The following is a 20,873-nucleotide window of genomic DNA, read 5'->3' as shown; positions in this document are numbered from 1 at the left end:
TGCCATGGCACGGGGTGAAACACGATGAGTTTTAAGGTCCCTTCCAACCCAAACCATTCCATGGTTATATATTTCCTGACCTGTTTCAGTCCAGTCCAAAACATGCCATATCTTTCCTTCTTTTCCTGAACAGCATTACCCCTCATCTTCACTCACTATGAAGTGGGCACTGTGTAGCGCCCAACAAAATGTTTAAGAAAGTGCCCTGAGCCACAGACTTGCACTAATCCTACTCCTGGGAATAAGGTCATCATTAAACAAAATGTCAATCACTATTTTTAAGTTGTCTCTTGAACTCAGGACTGCTAATTTTAAACTGCACTCAGTTAAAAACGCAGCTGTTTCTGGGAATTAATAGATTATTTGATGCCACAAGAGCATATACAAAAAAAAAAAACCACTGCTGAAGTAGTTTTCCCAATGCTAACAGCTGTATCCATCAGCACATCTTCACATCTACAAAAGTGGAGATGAAATTATTGACATTAGGAGCATATGTGCAGAAACAAATGCATTTATCGAATTCTTTGAAAGGGATGATTTTGTGCCTGGGTGTCTTGGTTTCCATTGAATTAGAAAAGAAAATAATGCAAATGTGAAAAATGCATTCTCTCTGCCCTTCCATAGCTTTAGTATAGAAGGGAGCTATGGATTAGTGGAGAACTGTAAACAAAATAATCACACTTAAGGAAAAGATTTCTTATTACTAAGGGGAGAAAAATAGCTAAACAAGATATCACACATCATTAAAGAATGCCTAACACTGGTGCTTATGCCAGTCTTCAGGAAACCAGTGCAAATACCCATGGTGTTTCTAGCCAGGAAGAGCTTGTACTGCAAAGCATTCTCTCTCGTTTGTCACTTACCTGAAATAGCTTTCTGGAAAACTACATTTTTATTTTCTATTAAAAAAACCTAAGAGATAGAGAAAATAACCCAAATGAGGAGAAGAAAAAGTCAATCAGCTTTTCCCTGAGGCAGCCCCACACACAGAAGTCACTGACTGCCACACTCCCCGAGATGCTGGCTGGTGTGTTAAATGTAGGAACACCTCAGTGAAGGCCACACAGGCACAAGTTGAGAGATAAATGTGTGTTGCCTAGCTTTGCTGCAGAGCACACCAGTTAACCAAGCACAACCCCTACCCCCTGTACATGGCCCTGTTTTCAGACTGCAGGTGTTGAGGACTCACACAATCACCTGCACTACTCAGCTGTCTCCAGTGGAAGTGTTATTGATTTTGTTCTGGTCAATAATTAACTGGATCCCCAACCTGAGACCATGAACACACAGCAGAAATTGCATTTATACCCTCACACAACTTTTCAGAGTGGTGAATGGTAATTTAAAAGCATGTAGGAAGTGAGTAAGGCTGAAGTCTGCTGTGCCATTACTGAGGCAGGACAAACCAAGATTCTCCACAGCACTAGAGATTAGCACTCAGTCTACTTCTTTTCCTCAAAATTTCAGAGATTTGAAGTAGAAGTAAAGTCTGATTTGGATTCCCTTTTTGGAGGGGTTGTTTTCTCAAGCAGCATTGATAGGAATCACGCTACGTTTCTTTAATAAGGCAGCATTATTCTTTCCTCCCTCCATCCAAAAGGATTAAGTTAATAGAAAATTCATTAGCATATTCTAACAGGGAATAGTTAAAGCCACCTGGTCAGGTAAGAAAAGGTGTACAAATGGAATATTTTGCATGCAAAAATCCATACATCCTCTGTGAACTGTACCATGAACACAGAAGCAAACAAGAAGGTTCTTTTGAGGCTGGCTGTTCCTTTGATTATTTTGATGATGAAATATCACAGGAGATAGTAAATTATGTGAATTCCTTCAGACAATAATCGACCAACTGCTACACATCACCAAAGGCACATTTAATAAGGTAAGACACATTTAAATAAGGTAACTTATTTTATAAAATATGGGGATTTTTCTTCTTCCTTTATAACCCTTTCTTCTCAAGTAGCAATATTCACCTCTCACCCTACTCTCCACCTGATTTCGAGACCAACAAGAACCAGCAGGAGAGCTTGTTAAATACAGACAAGGTTTTCAACACAAAGGCACAGAAAACACTTCCCTGATACAGAAATAGGAAAAATTCATTTACACAACCAGAAATCCTGTTTTCACATGCCCTTTCTGACAGAGAGGAGAGCAAAGCCACAAGCTTGGCTCCAAATACATTCCTTTGCTTTGGCTGAAGTCAGGGTTATTATCCAGCCCATCCCTCCTACGAATCCCAACTTAGCTCCTAGGGCATGCCATGTCCTAGGCCTGTTCACTGTGCTGGATCTCCAGATTCCAGGGAAGTCTTCTTACAATCACCCCTTTGAGCAGAGGATGACTAGAGCTCAGTGACTTCATATGACACAGGGCCAGAAGCTTCCCCCAGCTGGTACCAGTCCTCAACCCCTGAAATCTTTCCTGAGAGCAACGTGCAGTTCCCCCCAGCACGGCCTGCATCTTCTAGGGCTGGATTTTGGTGCACAGCATTCCTGGTAGCTGTTATGAAGAATGGTAATAGTAAGTTTTCAGAATTGTTTGCTCCCAAAGCTAAAACTGCCTGTAAATTTTAGTGTTGCACCAGATGCTAATACATACATTCACTTTATCTAAACCATTGCTTATTAAATACTCTGCCTGGAAAGATTTCTCTGTGTTTGCCAGTTCAAGGATACAGGATGTCAGGCTAATCAAGCAGCTCTGACTCATGCAGAGCCTTTGCAGTTTGCCTTGATATGACACTGTGAACCAGCTATTTAATACCTTAAAGTTACATATTAAATATTTCCCACGTGCAGCAAGCACAAAAGGAAAGAGGCTACTACTCACACTCGGGAAGATATTTGCAATTAGGTTCTGCTTAAAGATGAATTAAAACTGGCTCAAGCTGCCATGTCTGCTTTTTTATTTCTCCATGTCAGGCTGTGGATAGCCCAGTTATTCCAGTTAGCCCAGTTTGCAAGGGGCTTTGGAAACAAGTAAGAAAGAGCTCCCCATCTTCAGGTTCTAAAAAGACACAAAAGACTTTGTGCAGAGGGAAGGAAGAGGCAGCAGCAAGATGAACATTGTGTGCATAATAAGCAATTCCCCAAGTGCTACCAACACAGCCACTGAGAAGAATTACGATGAGCTCTTCCACACATGCCAAGAGCTAGTCACTGAAAGAAAAGAAAATGCCTCTCCTTCAAAAAGGAATGCTCACATTTGCTGATGAAAAAAAGTGCATTTTTTTCATTTTATCCCAGCATCTCCAAGTCTAAACACACCACAGAAGCAATATCAGTTCAGCAAAGTGCTGATGAAAGACAGGAAAAATCCTTAATGGATTTTCAGTTGTTTCTGCCTACCTTGCCCATGGGGTTCCCCAGTGCCCTGCCTACCTGCTGAACCACTCTGGAGTCAGTCTGCACATGACAGCAGCTCAGCTAGCCTTTAGTTCACAGTGATTTCCACAAACTTGGATTCCTTCTCAGAAAGAGTTTGTCTAAAATCCTAAAACACTGACATCCTTCACGGATCATAATTTCAGTTTCTTTCTTAACTCCAAACTGCATGTTAATGGTGTCACCACACAAATCATAACTACCACAACTCCACTTGAGAAACAGGGAAGAGTGTTGAATTTAAATTCCTGTACTGCAAATCATTCAAACAGTTTAACTCCAGATCCAACAGTGGTAGGCTCTCTTTTCTAGTGTTAAAGAAAAGGTATGATTATGAAATTTAAAGAGAATTTTTCTAAGATAATGGCCACTCTAAGATTTGTAACCGTTTGTACAATAAATATTTGTTCATATGAACGTCTCCATTGACCCAAGTCAAACTGTTGCTTCCCAGATTTGTTTACCCATGTGCCCAGCCCAAATTCAGAACATTTAGCTGACTTTGAATGTAGGTGTTTGTACAGAACCTACCTCTTGAGGCAGAGGTGTTGTTAAACAAGCCTGAGCTTCTGGATTACCACATGCCCCTCATGAAAATGGACCGGCTAGAAGGAGGAAAGGACCCTGCAGGGAGGTCCTCAGCCAAGCCTAGACCTGCCCCAGTGATGGGGAGTGCTGAAGGACTCCCAGCCCATGGAGATGGACACTGGGGTGGCACCAAGGGGGGAGGAAAGAAAGAGGCTTGTGCGCTGTTGCAAATTGATAAACCAACTGCAAATTCACTACTTCCAAAGGATGCAGACAGCTAACTGAATAGATCACTATACCAAAACTACAGTGCAAGAACCCTATATTCATATTGTGTACTGAAAAAATGCTGCCACCCACTCCCAAGGTGTTACTGTGCTTCATCTGCCTCACAGCAATGTTTTGGGTTGGAAGGGACCTTAAAGACCATCCCATCCCACCCCCTGCCATGGGCAGGGACACCTTCCATTGCTCCAAGCCCTGTCCAAACTGGTCTCCTGCATAGCTCACAAGCAAGTCAAAAATATCTTCAGGGAGCTTTATATCACAATAAGCCACCTGCTAAATAGCCCATGCAACAAAATAACTGACTTCAGCTATTGATAACACGGCATTAAAAAGGCTTAAACTACAGCAGGTTTTTTCACTTGTACTTGATACAAGAAAAACAATTAAATTACTCTGCCCTTAATAAAGAACATCTGCACATTTTGTTATCATGACTGATAGAAGCCTTTCATTTTAAGTGTTACTGCTTCTCCTCTCATTAAGATCAAGTTCAGACTCTGCAGAACTGCCAGCTCTGTAAAATGTTTTACGCAAGGGAGGAAACAAAACACGAGGGGCCAACTGTTCATAAGATAATGTCTTCACAATGTGCTTTAGCTGTCTGCAATAATTAGAAGAGCTTTGATACGTATCTCACATGTGGGTGACTTGCTTTTAGTTCTGCAGTGCTGTGAACAACTACATAGATATGAAAAGTGCAAGTCAGTTATGATCAATCAAAAATGTGTTAACTGCTGTAAAAAAAGTAGCCTGTGGTTTATTTCTCACATGAAGTGTTGGGGTGTTGATGGTGAAAATTACAGCCTGAAGTTATCGGAAGTCCAGCTGAAACCATTTTCTTGACTGGGAGATTTATCCTGGACTATGTAGAAATGATTCTGGACTAAGTTTAGTGACCCTAGGCTAACACACAGTTTAAAAACTGCAATGCAATACAATGACTTACCACCACATCAACCCCATCATCTGTATTTAAATGCCTTCTTCAGCAAAGCATAGAAAGGTACCCAAGAAATGCCTCAATTCCCTGCAAACAGGCAGGGTTGCTCCCTCCTGGGTGTGCAAGAAGAGTAGAAGTTGGGATCACTACCAGTTGGGTTCCAGTGCTCACCTGAGCCCAAGCATGACTTATGAGATGTCAGATATCCAGGAGCACTGGTAGGAGGCCATGCACTCCATGATCTGCCATGTCTGGTTATCACAGAGCAACTCTGACCAAAATCTGACACAGCAACACAGAACACACCGTCTGACATAAGCTGTATCCCATTTATATTTATTGTCCACATTTCAACTGCACACAACACAGAAGAGCCCACTAAGAGTGTCCATGCTCAGAGGGGTTATCAGACACTCAGCAATTCAGCTGAAATGCCAGTATTTGAGAGGCAGAATTTAAACAATGGAAATATAAGATGTTTGGGTGGGACTTGGAGCAACCTGGTCTAATGGAAGGTGTCCTTGCCCTTGTTGAAACAAGGTGGTCTTTGAGGTCCCTTCCAACCCAAACCAGTTTATGATACCACACACTGGAAGTAGGTACAGTTTTGAAAGAAATGAAACGACAAATACATTTTAAAGCCAACATCCTAGTGTTAAAGGAGGCTTTCTTATCTTATTATTTGCTTTGAAAAAATGGGACCCAAGTGACTAAAGCACAGTGGAGCTGGGAAATGCTGCTCCAAAGAGCTCAGAGCTTTAGGCACTGAATTCTCTGTACCTGCTAGAAATACTGGCAAGCATTAAATGATGTTTACATATTCCACTGGAAGATAAGGTAATGTCAATACAGAACTGAGACACCTTTCAAAGATCATGCAAACGATCACAAAACTCATTAATAATCTTTTAAAGTCTAGTCTATATTTTAAGTGATTAAAAAATGAGCAAGAACTTGGTTTTGTAACACCTCAGAAATCAATTAGCTTGCAAGGAGATTATGTCAATAATGAATATGGTTAAAATATTAAATTAGGTCTACAGATTATCTCTTATGTAAAAATGACCATAAAAAGGAACCCAAACACTGTGAGAAATGTACCAACATGTACCAGAAATTATTCTGGACACTGAAGCCTGCAAACCTGGACCTGAAAAAGTACAGTGGCAGAGGCACAGTTATATCAAAGTAAATTATGCCCTCAGAGAGGTCACAGGACTGACAGCATGTTGGCAGCAGGGTCAGGAACAGCAACCAGAGCCACAAATCCTTGTTGTGGACATCAACCTCTGGAACACTGTCACTTCACAACACTGAACGAGAGCTTTTAAATTTTTTAACAATTTTACACTGAATTAGCAGAGTAATTAGAAGCAAAAATCGATGAAAATTTAACATTTTGAATTTATGTTTTTAAGTTGTCCTTCATGCCTGCACTAGCTGTTGCCACTCTCTGCTCTCCTTAGCTGTACTTCTCCAGCTTTTTTGCTTAACCAATAAGTAAAGCAGGGAGAGGCTGAAGAACTAAATGCATAAACAGCAACATCCTAAGAACAGTCAGGAGAGCTTACAAATAAAGAGGCAGAGCTAGAAATAAACCATTGAAGGAAAACCTAATCCCCTTGTGCTGGCAGTAGAACAATGCCCAGACAGAGCTTCTACAAATATTTGTGGATGCCAGCGTCACACTTAGCTTGAAATACTCAGATTATTAATTCCCTTGTAAACTAAGTCTATGTGTGCACACAGGAACAACCACATGGCCTTAATGACCTCAACAAGCCTGGCTTACAGGCAAGTTCCAGGCCAGCAATGGTTTAGAGCTCTCACTGTCAGGTTTGCAAAGGAACACGTCTTCCTACTTCACTACCTGCTTTAATGGGGCAATAGTACCACCAGGGTCTTTTCAGGCTTCATAATACAAAGATTATTCCCTCATGTCTTGGGTTAGAAATGCAAGATGTGGCTGGGGGTGTGCATTCTGTCACCATCTGTCAGAGGTGGGGCAGTTCTCTCCTGCTAATGGGGCAGTTTTCTTTATCTCTCCCACAACCAATCCTCCCTCCAGGAGATCTCTTCTGTTCATGGCCAGTGAGTGTCCCTGCATGGCTGACAAAATTCCATCATCCCATGGGGAGAGGCTCTGCCCAGGGGAGGAGCCAAGCATTCCTACCTGGATACAATCTGACCTTGGAACACCACAGCAGCCTTTGCCCACTGCATTCCCAGAGGAGCAGCTTTCTTCCCCACTGCATTCCCAGAGGAAGCCCAGGCCCATCTCCAGCAGCCCTGGAGCTTCAGAGGAAAACTCCACCCTTGTCCAGGATCCCTGCTCCAGCAGAAGCACAGCTGGCACTGCAGGAGGGCTGAGCCACCATGGGATGGGACTGCTGCCACCTCCCTGACCCACAGGGGGTCAGCTCATGTTCTCACTCTGGCAGTGGTGTTTTGTATTACTGCATTTTTTTATTTTTATTTTTATTTTCTTCCCTAACAAAGAACTGTTATTCCTACATCTTTGCCTGAGAGACCCTTAATTTCAAAATTATAATAATTTGGAGGGAGGGTGTTTACATTTGCCATTTCAGGGGAGGCTCCTGCCTTCCTTAGCAGACACCTGTCTTTTCAAACCAAGACACTTTACTAAATCAACGCTGTCATGACATTAGTATCCTGGTTACACCGCTGAAGAACACATTCATCCTTTCAAATCAGAGAAACACAACCCATGAACAAACCAATTATGTATTAGATACTGCACACAAGCTAGATACCAACAGACACACTTTCATGAGCTGTTAAATAGGAAATAAAATGAAAATAAAAGAGTAACAGTATCTGAGACAGACTATGACACATAGCAACAGATCCTTCCTGTTATTTTACAGCTTTAACCCACCTGAGCCCACGTTCTTGCTCTTGCAAACCTGCTCCTCTCCTGTCCTGCTCTCTGCCCAAGCACAACCACCAAGCTCACCCTTTCCTTGAGAGGCTCCTTTTTCCTCAGCTGATCAGTAGGTCAGGCTGGATGGGGCTTGGAGCAACCTGGTCTAGTGGACTCAGAATATTCTGAGTATTCCAAGGCCCACAGTGCACCACAATAACAGCTGGTGAAAATACTGAATAAAGAGACATTCTCTTTGACATATTAAAACAGGTAGGAAAACAGCAAAGCCCTCAGCTACAATACAGATGCACAGCTGATGGAGCCATGGTTTCAGTATAATTCAGGGTTTGCACCATAATTCAGGGTTTTCAGCATGTCCTCCCAACTGTTTCTAGATGTACCTTATGCCAGAGTCAGCCACTGCTTTGTGGGAACACTGCAGCCCCCTTTCTGCTTTTCCACCCCAACTCCTCCTTGTGCATTAACTGTGTTTGGTATAAGATCTGTACAGGAAACCAAGGACAGATTTGTTGAAACAAATGAACTGCACTTGACTGGGCTAATTCTGTAATACAGCGCAGCCATACAAAACAAGTGCGAGGGCAGTGAACAGGCTGGAAAAAGGGACTGAGAAGGTAGTAAGAGGTTTGTTCCTTTTGGCAGCAACAACAGTCAATGCCTCCCTAAGGTGCCCCCATGCACTGGGATCCTTGTATTTTGCCCAAGATTTTTATTTATTTGTATTTTATGTTTTTAACTGAAGTCACCTACCTTGGATTTTTGAAAGATCACTGGCTTTTTCCCCCCAAAGCTTTTTCTTAAGTCATCCTGCCTTTGAACAATGAATTAGGCACACAAGAAGAGAGAAGGAAGGGAAAGAAGAGAGAGAGAAAGAAAGGAGAGAGAGAGAAAGAAGAGAGAAGAGAAAGAGAGAGAGAGAGAGAAAGAAAGGAAGAAGAGAGAGAAAGAGAAAGAAAGAAGAGAGAGAAAGAGAAAGAAGAGAGAGAAGAGAGAAGAAGAAAGAAGAGAGAAAGAAAGAAGAGAGAGAGAAAAAGAAAGAAAGGAGACAGGAGACAACACTTCAAGAAAGGAAGTATTTGCAGTCCAACATTACAACAATGAGGTTGAGGCCATTTAATTCATTTAATTCAGCCCACCTGCTTTCTTTGAGATATTCATTTTTGCAGTGAGGAGAATTTGGACAGATAACAAGCTTTCAGAAGATTTCTTGCTACACTAATAATTCTAAAATTTCCTCAAATAGAAAATTTGATGTACATGTTTCATGGGACAGAACAGAGATGTCTTCCAGAAATAAAAATGAATAAAAGCACTGAGAAAATAGCTGTGAGACCTGAGAGTGAGGGACAAAAAACACCCAGACACTGAAGACTCAATCCAACATCAAACCACTGTATCTGATGTTGTCCCATCACAACAACACAGAAGGGTAAATAGATTATTGCTGTTCAATCTGTTTTCTGAAAATTGCTTGCCTCCACAGCTTTTGTACTATCTTGCAGCAGCAGAGTTTTTAGGGGTCTGGTGTCACAAGTAAACTTCTAAAGTTTCTTGTTTTTTTGCAGCAGGGCATTTCAGAAACAGAAAGCTGCAAGGGGCACCTGGATTTGCAGATGTCCTGGCCTCACCCACCACCACCAAAGGATCATCTCTGGGGCAGAAATCACTTATTTCACCTGAGAGGTGAGCATGACTTTGTCCTGCTAAAAAGAAGATTCTGTACAGTCAGCACTATGCTGCCAAATTCTTACAAGTAAATCAACTGCAAATAAATGGCTTCACAATCCTTCCAGTTGAAGTGTGCACGAAGCCACGTTACAGTATTAAAATGGAAGCTAAATTCATCAGTACAGAGAAAGAAATAAAACACTTTCTATTCTCAAGAGAGATCCTGCACAAAGCTGCTGCTTGGAAAGCAACTTTTCAGTAAATCAACCTGTCAAAATTCAGAACTGAAGTGAATTTATTTTTTTCAGAGAAGAGTTCTGCACCAAGACACCCATATTTCCCTTTCAGTATAAAGATATTTTCTGCAATAGTCTATGCATGCAAGATGCCAGGAATTACAGAGCTCAGTGAAGCTGATTGATAAACTCTTACCTTAAGTGTGGTTTGGACTTGGATGGCTCAAGGCAAAGCAGTTATACCAAAAATGAAAAGAAACCCCACAATTTCTACCACAGGATGCTTTTAGCAGATACAGATTGAACTCAGCCAAGTGCTCACACGCGGACAGCAAAATTACCAAGTTACCTAGAAACACCTCTGCATGCTGACCTCAGCCTGCCAGGAGCACGCCACTCTTCTCTCCCCACGTGTAAAGGCCCAGAGCAGGGAGCTGAAGAACAAGCACCCCTCCAGTGCAGCAGGCTTGGCTCTCATTTAGCTTTTGCTCAAGCACATTTTCCTTCTCTGCAGGAGGACAGTAGGTAATTGCTGTCTGCACAATAATTAACAAACCCACTCTTTCCTGTTCTTCATCAGTACAGAAAAAGAGCCAGTGGCAGCCCACAGGAGCTACAACTCCTGAACAGCCACAGCAGGTGACACTTCGGTTGGTGGTGGCACTAAGGAGGGTGAAAAGCCCTGTGCAGGCACAGGGAGGCCCTGACAGGCTGGATTATTCCTCTCCTTCCCACACCTTTCTCACCCCAGCCTAACCCAGTGGGCTCTTTGGATGGATCTGTTTGGAGATCTTTCCCTCTATCCCAGCCCTGGCAGCAATGGGGGTTGCACAAAACCTATTCCTAGTCACTTACTGAGCTCTGTTCCTGCAGCCCTGCCTCACTTCTCCAGTATTCTCCTCCCAGCAACGAACACCACCACAAGGACTTTACCTGCACCTCTTTTGGAGCTCTCATTAATTTCTATTTTGTATTTCAGTTTATATTTCAATTAAACAATTGCCCTCTCACACCCTTCCTGTATAGCTGCTTTTTGGATATAAAAGATAACATACCAGATTCCAAAAATTCTGGCTGTGTCTCATCATCATGGAGCTACAGCTCCTGATAAATATATTTTTTTCCCTTGCAGATTTTAAGTTATAATAATATTTGGCACTTACATACTACATTACATTGTGAATGCACTGTCCAAACATGTACCTAATTAGTCTTCCCAATTTCTCAATGAAAAAAACCTACAGGGAATTAAGATTATCAATAATTATTATTCTATTTATTTGTAAATCCTGATGGCCTACTTGGCTTTAAGCACGTAGAAAAATGTTTCTGCCTTAAGGACTTTACAATCTGAACTGTGAAGAACTTGTTGAAGAACTGCCAAAGGCACACATTATGCTGACAGCAGAATTCAGCCCCCTCCAAATTCAGATGAAATCAAAAACCAAAGTCATTTTTCTGACTCAAGAAAACTCAAGTCATTTCCATGCTAAACCAAAAAAAAAGTAACCCTCAAACCTGAAAGTCTGTAGTGGAAACAAGAAAAGCAGCACCACTGGGTGCTTTATTTCAAATACCTACATAATGACATACAGCCATTCAGGGAACAAAGTAAATGCATAAATTCAATTTTAAAAATTAAAAAAAAAAAATCAAATCCAACTAACAAAGAAGCAAAACCTTATCCAAGGTCCTGAACAATCAGGCATTAAAATAACCAAGGCTCTCTGATAGTTTTATTTACAAATGTGGTGATTGTTTTTATTTTTCTAACAAATGCAGATGCAACATAGAGGGTGTTTTATTAGTAGTATCACAGGACGTTCTCCTGGGCTGGATGAGAAAACAAATACTGCACCTCTCAGCAACCTTTAATGCAGTTGCTGCATGCTCACTAAATTAGACACCACACTTGCAGGAATCCATTCAAAACCAGGTAAGTAATTCTCAAACTTGCAGGCATCATGTGAGACATTTATGTGTCAGTTAAAATTCATACTCTGTGTTTTGTTTGCTAAACCTTATAAATTAAACAGATTTGTGCTGTTCACATAAGCAGCATGAAGTATCAGATCTTCTCTCTGTATGAGGATTGTAACACCAGAGGAAAAAGAATGGGATATCCTTCCTGGAAAAGCCAATATTCCAGCCTCAGGTGGGAACAGGGCTAGAGGAGAAAAATCATTTACAGGCAAATGAGATGCAGAGCTGCACTTCAGGGTGGAATTCCTCCACTCGTGGAAGTCAGTGAATGATCTCTTTGGGGCACATCCCTGCAGCTGTTCAGCTGAACATTTCAGAACAGATTCCCAGAGCTCAGCATAAACAAAATTTCCAGGAGCTAAGTCTTAACAAAACAAAACAAACAAAAAAAACCCCACCAAAAATCCAGATTTATTATCATTTGTTATCATCTCACTTCTGCTGATATTTGCATCTTAGTGATTTCAAGTGACAGCTAACCTGAAGACACAAAGTCATCTGAATGGCACACAGCTGAGTATCCCACATCCTTCCTGGGAGGATCTGCCTGTGACAACAAAGTGGGACATTAATTTATGGATTGCAGCCTGTGCTGCTCTAACACCTATCCCTATCACTGGGACAAATGCATTCCAACATATCACTTTACTATCTAGTGTGAACACGGCCTTGGGAGAGGAAGAAATTTGAGAAAAGATGATGTGTACTAAGGAGGTGAAGCAGGACCACAGCAAACACCAGAAGTGTGTTTTCAGTCACCATCCCTGCAGGGATTTAAAGGTGTGCAGACATAGCACTCAGCAGTTTAGTGCTGGGCTTGGCAGCGTTGGGTTAACAGTTGGACTTGATCTTATGGGTCTTTTCCAACCCAAATGATTCTACAACTCAATGATTCTGTATTTCTTGAAAATAAAAAAACCCTGAGTTATCAGAAAATAAGGCAAAATAATGGAAACTTCCAAATGAGATATAGTAGCCTCCTAGAGCACAGAGTCCTAAGGCATACAGGTTTTATCTAAAGGCAAATTTCCCAACAGCTATCATCATTCACCATCTCTTGCAAACACCTTTGTACATTTTTCTCCTGTGTTAAAAATGTTGAGAGATGTAAAAGATTGAAATAGCTTAAGCTAGCATTTAAAAACTGATTATTAAATATTTCTTCATGAAATCACTGAGCTTTTAAATTTGTTCTGCTCTGCCTCTTCCAAAACACATACTGAAAACAAAACACCATCAAAGCACCATCTAAAACACCCAGTTAGCTTAAAACAGCAATTGTCACTTTCCTTCATATGACAGATTCACTTATGCAAAAACAACTGATGTGTTCTCAAAGTAAAATAGCACTTAAGAAAATAGCAGGACTACCCTTGTACACAGAAAGTAATTTGAGCTAAGCATGGGCAACTCTTGAGAACAAAATGGTAACTGTTTAATAAATATTCCTTTCAGATCAACAGTTTCCTACTTTTCATTTTGTAGCTTGAATATGGTGATTCACTACAAAAAAATAATTTAAACATTACTACTGGATTAATTCAAAAGAACCAACCCTAGAATTACTTGTGAAGAGAGTTAATATACAAGTTCAAGGGATACCAATTCTTTTGTTGTGTGTGAATCATCACACAAGCTGAGCTAAATTGAAAATACTACTTCAAGTAGTTTGACTTTGATCTCAGTTAAACCAGCTTGGGCTCAGACATGGAATTTCATTGAGAAAAAACTTCCACTAGCAATAGCAAGTTCAATGGACCTCTGGGATGTATGGGGTTGATCCCATTATGTTCTTATGAGATCTGCAGAGAGGGTTTTGCAGGCATTATTTTAATTACTGCAACTTGGAAGCCGTAGAGAATTTTCTGTGGAAGCCAACAAAGAGGGAAAATTCCCCTCTTCTCATAGCCTAGGAAAGGGATTGTAGGAGACAAAAAGGCCTCCTCTCCACAGCAGAGATTTAGGAAGAAATTAAACCAGAGAATTGCCCTATCTTCAGGTTTATCACTTGATCGGTACCTTCCAAAGGACACAGCAGGGAGGGTGGGCAGGCAGTTCCCTTTCCTGCTCCTGCCATTCCCTTTCCCCCACTGCCTGGCTGCAGTTCCACAATGCCAGTGCAACGTCTTGCCAGCCATAAGGAACTTCAGCAGCTTAGCAGCTTTCATCAGGAGACAGATATCCTTCCTCTCTTAATCCACAGTGGTGCTTAAACTGGATCCCAAGATGATGCCATGGGCATAACTCCACAGAAAGGGTAAAATGAAAGAATTTTGTCTTCAGAAAAGGGCCACCCCTCTATTGCAGACTGCAGAGGAAAGCCAATGTTTCCCATGCCATGGAGCATATCAGCCTTGCAGTTTCGGGTGCAAGGCAGCAGCAGAGGATTCTCACCCTCCCTATCACCCCTTCTGCTCCCTACAACTTAATACAGCACTGCATGGCAGATGTCTGGAATTCTTTATTGTGTTTTTAATCCAGGCCACCACAACAGACCTCAATTTAAAAGCCTTCCTAAGTCTCATAATACCCTGATAACTGAACAGGAAACCTCAGCCACCTAAAGCCAGCACTGAAAACCAGTGTTTGGTACTGAAGTGGGCCAGAGACCTCTCTCTTCCACTTAGTAACTCTCCCCTTTAACTACACATTGTAAGAGCAGTAACTGACACTTCAGACTTGGGCATTTTCTGCACTGTAGCTTTTAGCATCACTAATGCCTCCTCCCTCTCAGCATGGTGCAGGGAATGACAGAAGGGTGGAGAGGTTTGGGATTTGAGAAGGAAAAAAGTGGAGGTGGCATCACAAAACCCTTGGGCTGTTTGTGACCCTTGTAAGGTCATGTCCCTGTTGAGACCCAGCTCCATAGGAAAACCTCAAGTCATGTCAGCTGGACAAACACTCCTCTTCAAAAGGATCCATTTTCCTTGAGATTTCCTCAAGACATGACTCAGGCAGGTGCACACAGGTGTGGAAACCAGACCTTCTGCTGGAAGGCTTAACTCTGCATTCAGCAGAAGTGTGCTGATTTACAGCAACTTCAAACCTGCAGTCTCAGTTAAGGGGGGTTTTTCCTCTTTGTTACAAAAAATAAAAAGCAGAGTGAAACAGAAAATCAGATCCTGCTTCTTAAAATTCAGTATGCAATATATCTACTTGGACACAGACTCAGGCTTTTATTTCCCCAAACACTAATAGTTTAAAACATCCCAGCTACACCAAGCAGATACATGGCACATGCAGTTCATAACTTGCAGTTCTTCCTCAGTACCTTCTTTTGGTATTGCTTGTTTCTCCTGACCCATTATTTCAGATCTAAAATAATGTTGGAAACCCTTCTGAACATAGCAAGCAACCTTTGCTGCATCTGTAGAGCACAAGATATTTTAAACAATTATAACACACACTTTTGTTAAACACAAATAAATCCTCAGTTCAGAAGAGGAGGCAAATCAACTGATTGAGGATGCAGAGGAATAAGCAAAGCCATCTGGGTCTAAAAGGAATTTAATTGGATTTCTTTAGTCCTACCATTTCCTGCATATAGACTATGTAGACTACACAGAAACATTTAGACTTAAGGCTGGTGTGGACATATGGCTCTGGGAATCTAAAATGCAGGCTGGCACCTCAGCTTTATCCCAGGGAGGCAGTTCCATGCAGAAAATGGTTTTTCAAGGCAGTTCTGAGAAGGGAAGCAAAGGATATTTCTGGTGCTGCTGTACTTGGAAGCACTACCACATTCAAAGAAATAACAAAGGACATGGCATTCCCATTTCCTGTGCAGCAGCCTACCTCTTCTAGACATTTTCCAAGCATTAATACATGCCCTTGGGAGTGTGGATACAGGCACATAAAAATGTAACTCCTATGACATTAAGAAATAAACTGAAAAATGCTCCCAGCTTTTATTTAGTGCATAACACACATTACTTGAGGGTATATATGGGAGACAGAGCTCAGAAAATAGCTCATTCATTATTTAAATTGAGGAATGGACTCAGAAAGGTTTTATTAATGTTCAAAGAAGTGAAAAGCCAGAATCTTCTTATGCAGACTATATCTGTCTAAATCCTGTTTACAGCATAGACATTTGACAACACTTTTGAAGTTCTAAATTATTTCCATAGTGTAGCAGTACTTTGGGTAATTCTTTTTCCCCCTTATGTATTAAAAACAATCATGAAAATATCCTTCCAAGGTCACTTTACCCAATTCCTTATATAAGATAAAATGACAAGTCCATTAATCATTGTAACAGTGAAGTATTGTAAAGTACATCTTGAGTTCAGTACCACAACTTGCAGTGAATCATCTTCAATCAATTAACAGATTACCTTAATTCAACAAAATCCAATACCTGCATTTTCCTGATTAATACCTTTTATACATCTAGAGTTCTGGTAATTTATATATAGAAATTAAAGATGGATTGTACATTTGTGGATACAGAATGTGAGGGCCTGTGAGACTGGCAGAAATGTCCCTTAAAGAGAGAATTTTCATGGCCTGAGCTGTGCATACTATTAAAATTAGGGTTCCTGATTCACCCAGATTCATTGTGGCCTAAAAACTGTCAGAATAAAAGGCTTGGCATCAACATTTCTAAAATACACGCATGTTGGAGTATGTATTAGCATGTCCTCACAGGTTTCTGTCTGGGATTGGGCATTCCAGTGCAAATGTCCTTGCATTTCTGCTGACCTGCCCAGCAGTCCAATGGGATTAGTTTAGAGGCACCAATTTTAGCAGAAAGAGCTAAAATTCAACCCAATGGGCAGCTGCCTCCACCAGCTCAGGACAGATGATGGGTTCTGCCAAACAAACTGAGCACTCATAGACATCTTGGGGTGAGAAAGAGCTGGAGTGAGTGCTGCCCTTTAGAGCCAGCTGTATGCCAAATCCTTCCAAGTGCTGAGGGTGAACCTGGCTGCTGCCTGGGAAAGGAAACAACGGCTGTAAATTCCCCAAGGAAATGCTGATTAGTCCAGCCTGGAGATGGCATGATGAGAGCTGAAAGCATTCAAGTGTTCAGGGCAGGAGAGCCAGGAGCAAGATGAACACATGGAAGTGGAAACTGCAGGCAGCAGGAGAAGAGAGAGAGCTGGCAGAGAGCAGCAGGGGAGCACCCAGAGCTGCCCGTGCCAGAGGATGGAGACATGCACAGATGAGCCTTTGTCCTCCAGCAACAGAGCCCTGACTCCAATTGAGAGGGCTTCCTTCAGTGGATTGTGAGTAAATCCCACTACGGCAAAATTCAGGAAAATTCAGCAGCACTCAGAGAATGGTCCAGCAGGCTGGAAATTTCTAGTTCTGCCTGACACTGACCCTTTCAATCCTGGGCAGCAGCAGGAGCTGGGGCACTGGGAAAACACAACTATGATGGCAGTGCTAAGTGTCAAGGCTGGGGCCAGTTTTAAGCTTGATTGTACAGTCGGGGACTTTGCTTTGGCAGTTTAGAGCCCAGAACAGCTGCAGTGTAAAGGATGCACAGTAGGCTGCCCAAGAAAATGGGCACAAATCAAACATTTATCCTGATTCAAAGTTCACACCGCTGCTATTCAAACCACCCTCTTCCACACAGGCTTCCTTCAGTGTACCCAATCCAGCAATCCCTGGAGGCAAGGCAGACATATTTCTGGTTCTCTCTGACTTGTAGCCATACATTTAACTGGTGAAAGCATGATTATTTGAAACTACACACCAAAATACACAAGAATTGCTACAGAGTGAACACGCAGAGGGCTAAACACACCAGTCTGTGCACCTCAGCTACTACACTGCAAAATACCTTCAAGTGTTCCTAAGATTCAGAACACAAGCCAGCTTCAAGAAAACATTAACATGGACAGCAGTTTGAATTTGCCAAAAAAAAAAAAAAAAAAACTAAGCAGAGATTCAGACAACAAACTTCAGTGAAACTTTGAAGTTAACAAGAAGGACAAAACCAAGGTTATAGAGTGAATTACAGAAACTATTTTCTTCACTCTTGTGCATACAAGTGTTTTTCTTGGGCAAGTAACTGACTTCCAAGTAAACACAGTCTACCAAAATAAACAGAATTTTTCTAATTGATTAGACTTTCGGATTTTCCACATTTTCCTACCCCAGCAAAACATGCATTAACACGGCAAAGTACTATCAAAAGAGCCATATCAATATTAATAGCATGAAAATGAAAAGGAAATTTAACATTCTAAACTCTTAGAATTATCTAATTGGTAAGTCAAATTCTATTATCCCGCTTTAATGAAGACATTATGCGCTCATTTTCCTTGGATGCTCACAATCCTAATTACTGCATGTGTGGGTGAGCCCCGGAATTATTTTTAATAGATGTTAGTATATGTATTGGTTCTCCACAGGCAATAGCATATTAATAAAAAAGCCACCTCCCATCAGCAAAAAAGAAAAGTAGAGATAGAAGTTATTGCAACAAAACAAAGCACCTCTGAAGAAAGAATTTAACAGAACTTAAATCTAATTCTTTTTTCTAAGCCTCTTGGACTATTGCTGTCACAGACCTTTTCTAGTTTAGCTACCAAAGTCTTTAAACTCCACTCTTGGCAAATGCTACTCTTTTGATAGGCTCAAGTCTTTTGAGCCACTCCTTATGCTTGGAAATACATCATTTTTTCAGTTTCTAAGGAGCTTTACATACTTACAAACCAAGACAACGGCAAGGCAGTAAAATATGACATCAGATTCTAACACCTGCAAAGCAGCTCTGACAGGATCTACCAGGAACACTTCATGCCTTGAAGTCTTCTGTTGACACAGTTGCCACGAGCAGTAGGTGATTAAAGAGCCATTGCTGACATTATTACTATTTAAAGGGAAGCCAGCAGGAATTACAGCAGTAACCCCCTCAGCAGTGTGAACATAACAGACTGCTATCATTACATACAGAGGATGGGGCAGTAAGTCAACTGCATATCAAGCAGCACACAGCATATACATTTACACACATGTGGAAGCACAGAGGTGTAAACAGTGCCAGCAGAAGTCTCCCAGCTCAGCCCCAGATGAGGACTTCTGCTGGCTTTAAAGGCACAGGAGCAGCAGGCATGATCAACCTCATACCAGAGCTCAAAGGGGATGCAAGAACAAAAAACTCCAAAGCAAGTGCCATTTCCTTCCCACGTTGCCTCTGGTTTCCAAAGGAACTCTCCACACAGATCTGAGAGGGGATGTTTTTTCAAAGGCAGCCAGGAACGTGGAGTGTCAGGTATGCAGACAGGCTCACAGATCAAAGCCATCAAATGGCATCTGCAGCTCTTCCACCTCTTCCACCCTGAGTTGTGTCAGCTTGCTGGGTGCATGCTGAGCTGGGCATTCCAGTGCCTTGCTGGTCTCCAAAAGCTCTCTCCAAAACCAGATTTAACACATATCCATCACATTTTAACATCCTCTAGAACTTCTGCAAGGAGCTCAGATATTTAACTCTCTGGATCCCAATTTTAAAGTCATGAAGTACAGCTTAGGCCTAGTTTATTCTCACATTAAAGCAAAACTAACCTGTGTTAAAGGAACTTAATTGTTCAAACATAGAAAGACTTAAAGAATAAACAACATTGACTTTAAATGTTGCACTTGTACAACATCTCATGTGGGGCACAGGAACTCTGGAACACATTCAATGTCTGCAGTCCACAGGAGGCCACCAAGCTGATCAAAGGGATGGAGCACCTCTCTTGGTGAGAGAATTGGAACTGTTCTGACTGGGGCAGAAAAGGCTTTGGGATCAACTAATTGGGGCCTCCCAGAGCCTAAAAGGAGCCCACAGGAAAAATGGAGAGAGACTATTTACAAAGGCCTGCAGTGACAGGATAAAGGGTAATAGTGAGAAGGAATTCTTCCCTGTGGGGGTGCTGAGGCCCTGGCACAGGGTGCCCAGAGAAGCTGTGGCTGCCCCTGGATCCCTGGAAGTGTCCAAGGCCAGCTTGCACAGGGCTTGGAGCAGCCTGGGACAGTGAAGGTGTCCCTGTGAGCTTTAAGGTCCCTTCTAACCCAAAGCATTCCAGGATTCTATATGCTTGCAATTATATAACAGGTAGATAATAAGACAAAAATGATATTTAAAAGCCTGTAAGTCAAGCATGATTTTTGATATGAACAGCAAATCTAGTTGAGAGACATACAAAGCAGAAATAAATCTCTAAGTCTCCCTGCTCCTCACTTTCCAAGTAAGCTGTACCCCACATTTTCCACTATATGCTTGTGAGTTAGAACTCTTAACATCAGCCCCCATTTAACTTCTCTGGTACCACATTACAAGAGCCTTGCAATTTTAGTGACTGTTTTTTTAGATGCAGATTAGTTTACATGTGGGTAATTTATCATTTAATTACTCAGTAATAATTGGAAAAAGATCAAATGATTTCTCCCTTTATAGATCAGATAATTAATGGTTATTTCTATGGTAATTTGTCAAGGCACAGCTGGAAGAATTAGACAACTATTCAGCTAAAGTGCACATAATCATTTTAGCATTAACATAATCTGAGTGATACAAGTATTTCTGCAATTAGACACAGCTCCAAGAGCTCTCACCCCTCATCCACAAGAACCTAAGTGAGTACACAGTTTTTAAGCTCTCCCAGTGGGCACCTGCAGGGAGGGGAGGGGTTAGCAGTTTAGCAAAACAGAAAATAAGTAAAACTAATCCTGTAACAGTGATACATGATTGCATTTGAAAATTGAAACTGCAGCTCTGCAGAAAGGGAAGAAGGTCAGATTGCAGAAACGGTGAGCTATGGGAGCTCAAGTGCACCTCAGGCTCCAACGTGGGATCAGTAGATCCTGCTCAGTGGGAGGGTTTTTCTTCTACCACATGTAAGTCTTGATAAGAAAGCTTTCTGACAAATGTATCTGGCAGAAAGATGAATTCTATGAGTTCCTCCCTTGGTTCATTTTATCTTCAAATT

General features: G+C 41.6%; 1 protein-coding gene across 9 annotated transcripts in view; it reads right to left on the bottom strand.

Annotated features, from left to right (window-relative positions):
• Positions 1-20,873, bottom strand: part of VWC2L (von Willebrand factor C domain containing 2 like) — a 405,818-nt gene that overhangs the window by 287,378 nt on the left and 97,567 nt on the right. Inside the window, exon 11 of one of the 9 annotated variants that reach the window (XM_068196557.1) lies at positions 12,288-12,310. The exons of the other annotated variants lie outside the window; for them this stretch is intronic. Coding sequence (XP_068052658.1) covers position 12,310 — 1 coding nt within the window. The 3' untranslated portion in view covers positions 12,288-12,309. Of the gene's footprint in view, positions 1-12,287; positions 12,311-20,873 lie in introns of those variants that run through there. 9 annotated transcript variants of the gene reach the window in all.

The sequence above is a fragment of the Anomalospiza imberbis genome, chromosome 7 (assembly GCF_031753505.1).
Source record: "Anomalospiza imberbis isolate Cuckoo-Finch-1a 21T00152 chromosome 7, ASM3175350v1, whole genome shotgun sequence".
In the NCBI taxonomy this organism is placed as follows: Eukaryota; Metazoa; Chordata; class Aves; order Passeriformes; family Viduidae; genus Anomalospiza; species Anomalospiza imberbis.
This window is presented reverse-complemented; position numbering and strand designations above follow the sequence as displayed.